Below are 12,716 nucleotides of genomic sequence, written 5' to 3'. Positions count from 1 at the left end.
CTAAAAATACATAAGAAGCTAGTCCATGCCGGAGGTTCGAGGCATCAAGACATGAAGGAGAAGATCCAGTCCAAGCTAGAAGCATTAGCTCACCCTGAAGATCCGATGTGACGAAAACTGGCTAGAGTTGCGGTTGAGTTGAAGACGATGGCACGTTTGCTGCACTCCACAATTAACAAAGAAGAAAACATAAAAGTAGGGGGTCAGTACAAAACACGGGTACTGAGTAGATATCATCGGCCAACTCAAAATAGGGAACAGTATATATCAAATATTATCGTAAATCAACTATAAAACTCAACATGTAGCAACAACAAGTACTATAATCATCAATAAGTACCATCAAGTTCATCCATGAGGGCTCAAGCCTCAATACCATACTCATTTGGGAATTATGTTCATTAGATTGAGTATATTAACATCTTTCAAGATTCATTACCTTTATTTCTCTTGTGTCGGTACGTGACACTCCGATCCCTCATATTCATTAATCCTCTTGTGTCGGTTCGTGACACTCCGATCCCTCATATTCATTAATCCTCTTGTATCGGTTCGTGACACTCCGATCCCCTAAATCTACGTGTCGGTTCGTGACATCCGATCCCCTAATTCTACGTGTCGGTTCGTGACACCCGATCCCCTAATTCTACGTGTCGGTTTGTGACACTCGATCCCCTAATTCTACGTGTCGGTTCGTGACACCCGATCCCCTAATTCTACGTGTCGGTTCGTGACACTCGATCCCCTAATTCTACGTGTCGGTTCATGACACCCGATCCCCTAATTCTACGTGTCGGTTCGTGACACCCGATCCCCTAATTCTACGTGTCGGTTCGTGACATCCGATCCCCTAATTCTACGTGTCGGTTCGTGACACCCGATCCCCTAATCTCTTTCTATTAATTCATCAAGCCTTCTTTCTCACCAAGACATCATCAATCTTATTACTTTAGTTCATCAAGCCTTCTTTTATATCAAGGCATCATCATTAACAAGAGATTAGGTTTTTATCAAGATTTGGGATTCAATAGTTTCATCATGCTTAATATAATCACAATTATATAATCACGTTCATGCATGCATACAATTAAGCACATAGCAGGGTTTTACAATACTACCAATACATATCGTTCTCTATTAAGAGTTTACTATGAAAGCATGAAAACCATAACCTACCTCCACCGAAGAATTGGAATCAACAAGCAATCTCCCAAGCTTTGATATTCTTCTTCCTCGTTCGACTCTCTCTCTCAATCGATCAATCTATCTCTCTTTTCTTTTCTCTTTTCTTATTCAAAACCCTCTTTCTTTTACCCTAATTAAAATATAACTAAGTGTAAAAGATGACAATAATACCCCACTAATTAACCCAAAATTACCTCTTTTATCCCTCAAGAATTTTGAGTTATTAATGTAAACCCACGAAGTCTATAATTAAGGAAAGAATAGTCCAAAACGTCCCTTAAAACGTGTAAAGAAATCCGATTCTAACTGGGATTGCGTAACCTGTGACGGGCCGTCGTGACTGCGACGGTCTGTCATTCAGGTTGTCGTGAGGGCCAGGACTTTATTTTCACCAAGGACACTGTGACGGTCCGTCACACCTGTGACGGTCCGTCCTGCAAGTCCGTTACGAAATTCAGAGAGTCGATTTTCAGTACCCAATTTCAGAATTCCTAAGTATATTGAAACGAGACATCTGTGACGGACCGTCGTGCCTGTGACGGTCCGTCGTGGGTTCCGTTGTTTCAGCCAATTTTCTAGAAATAAAATCTGCTGCTCAAAACGACTAAACAGGTCGTTACAATTATTCCTACTTGACTATATGGGTCTATGATGGTTATATTGATGATGTTATAGTAGTGGATAGGGTGACCTAAAAATTATGTTGGTCGTGCCTATGTGCTTCTGGAATGATATGTATATGTGACAAATGTTGTGTCTTGTATTAGTAGACTTGTGTCCCTTACTTGATACATCTATGAATGTGAATATGAGATGTTTGACTTAGGATGCTAAAGAGTCTTATTTTTGAATGTATAAATGATATGAGACCTTGAATGATACTAAGAAGTTCCTTTATGTGAAACCTTGAACCTAGTGGTATAGTAATGAACCTTGAAGTCGAAAACTGCAATAGTATCCTTCGTGTAATGAATGATGGACTTAAGATTGGTTGGCTGTAATGACATCATATCATCCTTAGGAAAGTCATTAAGAGCTATCGTGTCGCCATTGTAAGGCAGCCTTAGGGGACATCTTTGTTAGGGTTAATGTGATTGGATTATGAACTTGATATGGATCCCCTATGTATGATCCTTTACTGTAAATTACTCTATGAGAAAAGAAGGCTAGAACCGAGTGAGTATGGTTTGGGAAGTAGCTCTAGTGAAGAACAATAATAGAGTACAAAGTAATCCCTTCATATTCCTTAACCATGTGTCTACATGGGATGTGTCCAAGTTCTACTATTGACAAGGAACACCCTCCATCGGAGTTGGTTACAACTCCAAAATCCATTATTTACTACCATGGTCTATGTCGGTTAATGCCTATTCTTATCATATGGATACATATTAGCATTAGAGAATTTATTTGAAGTTTAGGTGGTGGTATGGGAGGCTATCTAGACATTGCACAATAGGCTTTGAAAGTGTTAGTGAGTGTCCCTAGGTACTCTCCAAGATCATTGTTTGAATGTTCTTTCTGTGATAAATGTCTCTTAAATAAATTAATGAATGTAATGACATAAGTTAAGAAAGCATGTTAAATGAATAAGTACTTATATAGAGAGTTAAGGGTTGTTTAGTTAAAGTGTGAAGGGTGCATAGTTGGTCACTTTGTATCGTACCTAATTATGTCTTAACAATGACTATAGTTAGGGAAGATGATTGATTAAGTAGACATGATCCAAATTTAGGTACTCTTAAGGATTACTTAAGTAATCTTGAAGAGGTTCACATGGACATTCTCTTCTTATTTTACTTGAGTAAGTCTTTTGATAACCTTTGGAAGGGAGAATGTCATAATATATGTATGTGGGTGGATTATGTGAGAATGATCTTATCCTAGGTAATCTATAGGATATCTTAAGTGTGTGTGAAAGAGATTGTATGGGCGGTTGCTTCACAACTCACTCATGTGAATCTTAGGATCACCTTTGGTAAGAGGATCTCATGTTTATATGCTTGATGTATTGTAAGTGTGTGTATATCATTATATACGGTCTTAAGAATCATTTAGGTGTTCCTAGAAAGGGTGTATGGGTGGTCTCTCTTTTTCTTACTTAAGTGAGTCTTAGGATAGCTTTTATTGAGAGAATTACATGCTAGAAAGTGTTCTATGTGAAGTTGATAGACTTCACTGTGACAGTGAAGAAGTTCACTGTATGGTTGTTCAATAAAAATGTGATAAATTGATTAAGTGACTTTTTATGTGTTTCTAAGATGTTAAATGTTTTCGTTTGCTTATATATGATATTTAAATCAAAAGATGCATATTTCCAATAAATATCCATTTTCATGATTTTTATGCATTATGCCATATTTAGTCATGTGTTTGTATTAATTTCATGCTTTTATGTATCTCTAAAGTGATTCATAGGTCAAGGTGCTTTTGGGATCTAAGCTTTGACTAGAATATTCTTCAAGCTAGTTGAAGTATGTCCCATTTGATTTGAGGGCATACATGTCTTTTATTTCTTTTATTGAAGTAGTGTAATAGACTATGTATTTCTATATTCTATTGTATGGGCGTGTCCCAATAATTCTTGTTTCTAAGATTTGATGAAATGAGACTTAGTATTTCCTATGAGTTTTATATGAAAGATATTTTTAAAGATTTATAGAATATTGTGAAAAGTTTTAATTCCACACTACTTTTCATATGTTTATATGCGATGAACGATATGGAAGGGCTTGTACAAGACCTCCGAGAGGCCAAGTATGTCGGTCCACGGCCTAAGGAACGCCCTAACTTCTAGGGTATACGTGTGGGTCATGACAAGCTTGGTATCAAAGCCTAAGTTATGAAAGTGGTCTTAGAAATCAAAAGGTCTCATCAAGTCACGTTTAGTAGAGTCTCGATTATCGGTCTGTGCTGCGACACATCTATGTGTGAGAGGCTATAGGACGGTAGAGTTTCCCTTATTTTCTACTCCTATGTTGTGTCATAGAGTAAAAGTTATGAGTACTCTTTTCTTATGGTTTTTCTTTTGTTTATAGCAAGACGAATACTAGAAGGATGGCCGTTAGAAGGTTGGATGAACAAAGGGTGGATGAGGAGATTCTTCCTCAAGTTGAGGAAGTTGAGCAAGTTCGTCAAGGTGCTCAAGGTGATCAAGTCCCTATTGGAGTTCAAGGTAATGAGGTTCCCGTTGTTCCCCCAGACATAACTAATGGGGATATTAGAGACGCTTTGCTTGCTATATCCCGAGCTTTGACTACCCATGTGAATATGGGTATTGCACCTAGAGTGAATATTGTGGAGAGAACTATGACATCTATATTGAGATATTTCTTGAGGATGAAGCCTCCTATATTTCTTGGCTCTAAGGTGGGAGTTGATCCCCAAGAGTTCCTAGATGGAGTGTATAGGTGTTGAGTGCCATGGGGGTGACTTCTAGGGAGAAGGCGACGTTAGCTCCGTATAAATTTAGAGAGGTTTCTCAAGTATGGTACACTCAATGGAAAGACAATAGTCGGTTGAGTGGGTTCCTATTGAGTGGGAAGAGTTTATGGAAGTTTCTCTAGGAAAGTACTTTCCCCGTCACAGAAGGGAGGTGAAGGTTGAGGATTTTCAATATCAAGCAAGGCAATATGATTGTTGAGGAGTATTGCTTGAAGTTCTCTAGGTTGTCTATGTTTACTCCATACCTTGTGTCTAACCCTCGGGATGAGATGAGTAGGTTTGTGACCAGGTTTGCCGACCTAGTAAAAAAAGAATGACATATGGCTATGCTACATGATGATATGACCCTAGCTAGACTAGGATTGGTAGAAACTTGAATAGGAGTGTTTCAAGTGATTAAAGTAAACCTAGGTCCAAGAAGAGGTCTCAAACCTAAGAAGAACCTAGGGGTGCTAAGGTGAAATTTGAGAAAGGAGGTGGTTCTCAAAATGGCAAGCGTACTTGTGTTACTTGTGGAAACAAGCATTATGGGGAGTGTATATTGGGTACGGTAGTTGTTTTGGATGTGGTAAAGGTGGACACAAAGTGAAAGATTGTCCTAATATTGCTACTAGAGATGGTAAGCAAGTTGCTCCTAATGTTCCAAAAGATGATTCTCAAAAGAAGAGACGTTTCTAAGCACCCCTAACTAGAGGAGAAAAGTTGGATGAAGGTTATGATGATGATGTTAAGTTCTTGTATTTCTATAGTGATATGATTTCCTTTTAAGTGGGGGAGTACGGTTAGTAGATGGGCTAGAAGGGCGTAGAAAAATGTTGCATGTGCATTGTGTTTAGAAGTCTTGTTGAAATTGAACTTCATTTATTTCTTGCATTGTGTATTTTATGAAGTTATGATTATGTTGTAAGAGGCGTCTACATGATTTTATATGGTATATTAGCATGTTTCCATCATGAATTGCCTTAAAATTGCATTTTTGGATTTTTGAAGCAACATCACTGTAGCATTGCATGCTCACTATAACATTTTGACAATTTTGACTAATTCATTATTTGGTTAAAAATTGTTTTAATGTGGTTAGAACCTATGTATATGAGCATGATATTGAATATAAAATGAGTTTTTTCTATTTGGAATGAAGGATGCGAGTTTTATGGCATGATGAGTTATAGAATTTCTTCCAATTTCTTATTGTATTGTTATTCTCTTGATTATTTGAAGTTTATGTTTCTTTTAGATGTTTGTATTGTATAATGTGTTATGTGGTATGGTTATAAGTTGTCAGTTGAATCTCTGTTCTTGGAAGTGTTCAGAGAGTGGCAAGTGTCATTTGAGGACGAATGTTGTCCAAGTGAGGGAGAATGTAATACCTCAAAAATGACTTAGGTGAAGCTAGAGCCTAAAATGTTTCCCATGAGTGTATAAAGTCCTAAAATGTCTTATAATGTGGTATTGAGGCAGTGTCTAAGATTTAGGAGCATTGAAAGTCAAACATCAAGGGACGACCAAGATGTTCGACGACTAAGTCACTTATGTGCCTCATGTGGGGTTATGTGTCTATATGTGTGCTGCATGAGCTTATGATGTCCTTATATGATTTATGATAGTTTATTATAGGCATTTTGCCAAGTTTCATGAAGTTTATAGGTCAAATGTCCAAGAATGTCCATGACATTCGAAAGGTTTGCCTTGAAATGACGTTGTGTATCTATACATGTTTCGTCGAGTTTTACGTGTTTTTTTTAATGAAATTTATGTGGGAGGTCATAAACTCGTATATAAACATAATTGGGTTGGAAACAACCGGGAAAACATCCCCAAGGACCATTCAAGGGTCCTTGAGGAAGAACCCAAGGCAGTCCCACCTACGGATGGCAAACGACGGACAGTGGCCTTGTCCACACCACGTAGGTGATGGATTCAATGGGTACTTAGTGTAGGTATATTAAGATCCAATTTTAAATGTTGAGTCCCAAATGAAGATGACCAGCATGGGCCGTCGATTGGACAACGCCCAGTAGATGTTGTCTATCGATTGGGTCTGCATTACCTGCACAGCTTACTCCAAGGGGTGAAATGTTAATTTCATCCCACATCCAAATAAGACTTTGGGCGGTTACTTAGGAGTAATATGGGAATTTTAAACATGTTTATAAGCCTTAGTCACTTAAGAGAATTCATTCTTGAAAAATCAAAACCCCAAAATATGTTTGAAATTTTCTAGAACTCCATTGAAGCCAAAACTCAAGGAAGAGATTGGAATGGATATTTGAGTGGTGATTCTTCATAAATTTCATGTATTAAAATCATTGAGGGTATTGGTTTTTATCCTTACAAATCTATTCATCAAGGAGTCAATCTTAAAAGTGATTTTCGAAGACTTCACAAAAAATGAGTTTTCTAAATTGAAATCTAGCCATGGATTTTTGCATTAAAGGTTTTAAATCATTGGATATTTATTTAATTGTTGTTAATTATCTTATTTTTACTTAATTAACCTATAAACCCATGTAATTGATGAACCCTAGTTTTTGACTACTTTATGGGTTACTTGATATTAAGTTGCTTAGGAATTCTAGTGTAGTTTTCTATGGGCTATTGAATGATGTAAGAATTACATCCAATTGATGTGTACATTGTATTATATTAATCTATATTTTAATTGACCTAGTTTCATTGAGTATTATAGTATTTATATTGAATTGATGTTCATGAACATGGATAAGGGCCTTGATTGAATTGGATGATTTAGCTTTTGATTGAAGTGTTGAGAATGGATTGGTGGTAAGCTACCTTAATTATATTTATTTTAAGTAATTTAACTCTTCAAATCTTTCGTTATTGTATTGTCCACTTATGGTTGCGGTGCTACGTGAATGATATGGCCTTGTTGGCGTTACTTTATGTATTATGATGATCATGGCCTTATCGGCACTGCTTAAAATATTATGATTATTTGTGTAGTGTATTTATTTGATGTATGGTCATATTAATCTACTTGTGATTAAGTGAAAGTATGTATTTTTCTATTGATGTTGTTACGTGATCATATTACACTATGACTATGTCTTTATGTGTGTAGTCTTAGAGTTGATGCATGATTATTCCTACTTGACTATATGGGTCTATGATGGTTGTATTGATGATGATATAGTAGTGGGTAGGGTGACCTAAAGATGATGTTGAATGTGCCTATGTGCTTCTAGAATGATATGTATATGTGAAGTAAGTTGTGTCTTGTGTTGGTAGACTTATGTCCCTTACTTGATACATGTATGAATGTGAAGAAGATATATCTTGACCTAGGATACTAAAGCCTTGAATGTATGAATGATATGAGACCTTGAATGATAGTAAGATGGTCCTTTATGTGAAATCTTGAACCTAATGGTTAGGTAATGAACCTTGAAGTCGAAAGTCGTAATGGTATCCTTCTTGTAATGAATGATGGACTTAAGGTTTGTTAGCTTGAATGGCATCATATCATCCGTAGGAAAGACATTAAGAGATATCTTGTCTGGAACCACTTTGTATGATCCTTCAATGTAAATTACTCTATGAGAAAAAAGGCTAGCACCGAGTGAGTATGGTTTTGGAAGTAGCTCTAGTGAAGAACAAGACTAGACTACAAAGTACTCCCTTCATATTACTTAACCATGTGCCTACATGGGATGTGTCAAACTTCAACCATTGGCAAGTAGAATACTCTCCATCGGAGGAGGTTACAACTCCGAATTCCATGATGTGCTACCATGGTTTATGTCGTTTATTGCCTATTCTTATAATATGGGATACAAATTAGCATTAGAGAAATTCTATGAAGTTTAGGTGGTGGTACGGGACGCTATCTAGACATTGCACAATAGGCTTTGAAGGTCTGAGTGAGAGTCCCTAGGTCTTATCCAAGACCATTATTTGAATGTCCTTTATGTAATGAATGTATCTTAAATGAACTACTGAATGTAATAACATGAGTTAAGAAAGCACGTTAAATGAATAGGTACTTATCTCGAGTAGTTAAGAGTAGTCTAGTTAAGGTGTGAAAGGGGCATAGGAATGGTCACTTTGTATCTTACCTAGATAAGTCTTAAGAATGACTCTAGTTAGGGAAGATAGTTGATTAAGTAGACAAGATCCAAACATACGTAGCCTTAAGGGGTACTTAGATAATTTTGAAGAGGTCAACATAGACATTCTCTTCTTTTGAGTAACTCTTTTGATAACCTTTAGAAGGGAGAATGTCATATGATATGTATATGGGTGTATTATGTGAGAATGATCTTATCCTAGGTAATCTATAGGATCTCTTAAGTGTCTGTGAAAGGGATTGTATGGGCGGTCGCTTCACAACTCACTCAAGTGAATCTTCAAATCACCTTTTGTAAGAGGATCTCATGTTTATGTGCATGATATATTGTAAGTGTGTGTATCTCATTAAGGTGGTTTTAAGAATTATTTAGGTGTGCCTAGAGAGGTTTTATGGGAGGTCCCTCTTTGTCTTACTTAGGTGAGTCTTAGGATAGCTTTAGTGAGGGAATTATATGCTAGAAATTGTTATGTAAATTTGATAGGATTCACTTTCACACTGAAGAAGTTCACTATAACAGTAAATTAGTTCACGGTAAGTTGTTTCTAAATATGTGAGAATTAAGTGACTTCATATGTGTTTCTAAGATCTTAAATGTTTTTCTTGTGCTTATGTTATGATATACAAATCAAAAGATGCATATTTCCAATAAATGTCCGATTCATGATTTTTTTCATTATGTCATACTTAGTACATGTGTTTGTACTAATTTCATGCTTTTATATATCTCTAAAGTGATTTATAGGAAAAGGTGTTTTTGGGAGCTAAGCTTGGATTAGAAGATTGTTCAAGCAAATTGAAGTATGTCCTCATTTGACTCGAGGGCATAAATGTCTTTAATTTCTTTTATTGAAGTATTGCAATAGACTAAGTATTTCTATATTCGTATTATATGGGTCATGTCCCAAGTATTCTTGTGTCTAATATTTGATGAAATAAGACTTAGTATTTCCTATGAGTTTTATATGAAAGATATTTATAAAGACTTATAGAATGTTGTGAAAAGTTTTAATTCCGTACTACTTTTCATATGTTTATATGCGACGAAAGATACTGAAGGGCTTGTACAAGACCTCCAAGAGGTCAAGTACGCCGGTCCAGGACCTAAGGCATTCCCTAACTTCTAGGATGAGGGTCGTGACAGTATTGGTCTAAATTGCTATATATGGTTATGACCACCTATGATGATATGTGTTATGAAGTAAGGCACTACTTATGATCTCCTACCTAATTTACTTGATAGTGTGGGGTTATGGGGCTTCACATGAGCATTGTACTTGTAAGCTTGGGATGGGATTGTTGATAAGGGTCTTGAATGTTTATGATATAAACTAATGAACTTGAAATGCTAATATGAATTTATGATGATGTTGTACTTGTTAATGAACATGTCTTATGTTGTGATCCTTGTCTTGTATATGCCTTATTTATGTGGATAGAGACTTTCAAAATGACTTAGCATGTTTCTAAAGAGATGGTCCCTTTCATGCATGTCTTCAAATTATTTAATGTGCATATATTCGTACTTTAAATAAGTGGTGTACTAACCAATTAATTCTATTTTTTCTACAAATATGTAGGTTCCGGTCATTGAGTTCGTAGGAGGCCAATTGAAAAAGATTTAAACTCTTCCCTCCAAGTGTTGGTAGATCTTCATGTTCGGGGATGTTACATTTTCTATGCTCTAGCCTTGAAGTTGTATTGTCATAAAGACATTGTTCCTTCCTTTATCATTTGAATATTAATGTAAACCTATAATGGCATATTGACTTTGTATTGACTATGTCCAACAATTGTACTTATGTAGATGGTTCAATATGAGACAAAGTAATAGACTAATTCCTATGTATCGATTATGTTGTCTAAATGAGAAGCCTATGTAAGCTTCATGTGTGAGGAGTCTAAGTAAACTTCGTACGTAGTACGTGATATGCCGATGTAAACCTCACTATATATCTATGAAAAAATTTAATTTTTTCGCATTTTAACCTGTGAAATGTAATGACGAATGCTAAGAGGCTAGTCTTAGTCCTCTCCGAGCATGACGACGCCGGTTACTTCTAAGGGGTGCTCCCTGGTCGTGATAAACTTTGTATCTAACCATGAGGTTAAGAAATCTTAAGATTAACGTCATCGAACCACGTTTACGTAGAGTCTTGTTCATGGGTGTGAAACGCGCCATACTTATGGATAAGAGGCTATATGGTGCTTAGGAATTCTCACTTATTGGTAATCTAGAAAGTCATGTCGTGTCCATTTATTCTAATCCTTTTCTTGTGAATATAGAAGATGAATACTAGAAGGATGACTACAAGGAGAGTGGAGGAAGATTTGGCTAATGCAGGAGCGCCTCCTTAAGGCAACCAAGCTCCTCCACAAGATAATCAAGTGCATCTATAAGACCAAGTTCCGGTCATTCCTCCACCTATGACGGATCTAGATATACGGTCGGAATTTGTGACTTTGTCTCAATCTATGACTACCCAAGCACAAGCGGTAGATACTCAAGCTTAAGACATGATGGATCAAGCAAATAGGGAGGTTGGACCCCGTGTTCAACAAAATGCAAGCAGTAAGGCTTCCCGCTTGAGGGACTTCACTAGAATGAACCCTCCTATGTTCTATGAGTTGAAGTGAATAAGTACCCCCAAGCCTTCATTGATGAGGTCTACAAGATTCTTTGTGCTATTGAGGTTGAATTCAAATTAAAAGGCCAAGCTAGCTTCCTATCAACTCAAGATGTAGCTCAAACATGGTACACCCAATGGAGAGACAATAGGGCCTTGAAAGCGGGTCCTATCACTTGGGAAGTTTTTAGAAGAGATTTCCTTGATCGGTTCTTACCTAGGGAGAAAAGAGAGGCCAAAGTAGAGTAATTAATCAACCTTCATCAAGGAGGTAGAAGTGTGCAAGATTACTCCTTGAAGTTCACCAATTATCCAAGTATCCTCCTTTCTTGGTGTCTAACCCAAGGGATGAGATGAGTCCCTTTGTTATGGGAGTGTTTGATGATTTTGTTAAAGAGTGTTAAATGATGCTCCATGAAGACATAGATATTTCTAGGTTGATGTTCCATGCTCAAAAGTTGAGAAAACTCGACTGAAGAGGAAGAATAGGGAGTTTAAGAGGGCCAAGACATTTGAGGGAGGTACTTCCAAGGGTAGGCTTGAAATTCAAGACAAGCCTAGGTTTGAGAAGAGGTTTTCCAACCAATTTCCTTCCAAATTTCTCAAGTCTAACAAGGATAGGGTGTCTAACACTAAGTCCCAAAAGGGAAGAAGCGGGAATTCACCTAGCAAGAAACCTAATTGTGCGAAGTTTGGTAAAAAGCATTGGGGTGAGTGTCTAGTTGGGACGAAAAATTGCTTTGGGTTTGGAAAGAGTGGTCATAAGGTTAGGTATTTTCCTAATGTGAGGAGTAAAGAGAAGGGGAGTGGTCAATCTCAAGCAAGCGTTACTAGTTCCGAAGATCTAAAGAGGAACAGCTTCTATGCTCTATGCTCTAGGGGTGAACAAGAGGAGTCTCCCTGTGGTCACCGGTATGTTACAAGTCTTCTCTATTGATGTTTATGTTTTACTAGATCTCGGTTCTACTTTATAATTTCTAACTCCTCTAGTAGCTAGAAAGTTAGATGTTCTATGCAATGTGTTGATTGAAACTTTTTCGCTTACTACCCCAGTGGGTGACTCCGTGGTGGCTAGAAGAATCTTTAGGAGTTGTCCTATATCTTTGTCCAATAGAGTTACATCGGTGGATTTGGTAGAACTTGATATGGTTGATTTTGATGCTATTTTGGGAATGAATTGGTTTCATGCTTGCTTTACTTTAATTGATTATCAAACAAGGGTAGTCAAGTTCAAATTTCCTAATGAACCCGTCTTAAAGTGGAAAGAAGGTAACTCAATTCCTAGAGGTTGTATCATTTCTTTTTTATGGATCGTTAGATGATTTCTAAAGGGTGTTTATGCCATATTGTAAGAGTCAAAGATCTAGACTTCA

At 36.9% G+C, this 12,716-nt stretch overlaps 1 protein-coding gene across 1 annotated transcript; it reads left to right on the top strand.

Moving 5' to 3' along the window:
• The first annotated feature begins 4,242 nt into the window (after positions 1–4,242).
• On the top strand, positions 4,243–12,280 carry LOC138349225 (uncharacterized). Its single transcript, XM_069299547.1, has 2 exons — positions 4,243–4,554; positions 11,780–12,280. The coding sequence occupies exons 1-2, from the start codon at positions 4,243–4,245 to the stop codon at positions 12,278–12,280; spliced, it is 813 nt and encodes a 270-aa protein (XP_069155648.1).
• Positions 12,281–12,716: the final 436 nt, after the last annotated feature.

The sequence above is a fragment of the Solanum lycopersicum genome, chromosome 6, assembly GCF_036512215.1.
Source record: "Solanum lycopersicum chromosome 6, SLM_r2.1".
Taxonomy (NCBI): domain Eukaryota; kingdom Viridiplantae; phylum Streptophyta; class Magnoliopsida; order Solanales; family Solanaceae; genus Solanum; species Solanum lycopersicum.
The sequence above is the reverse complement of the archived record's forward strand: the minus strand, read 5'-3'. Positions and strand labels throughout refer to the sequence as shown.

Coding starts and splice junctions, on each gene's coding strand:
- LOC138349225 (XM_069299547.1), top strand. CDS start 4,243: ATGGCCGTTAGAAGGTTGGATGAACAAAGGGTGGATGAGGAGATTCTT. Junction 4,555..11,779: donor CTATATTTCTTGGCTCTAAG/GTGGGAGTTGAT, acceptor AGATATTTCTAG/GTTGATGTTCCATGCTCAAA.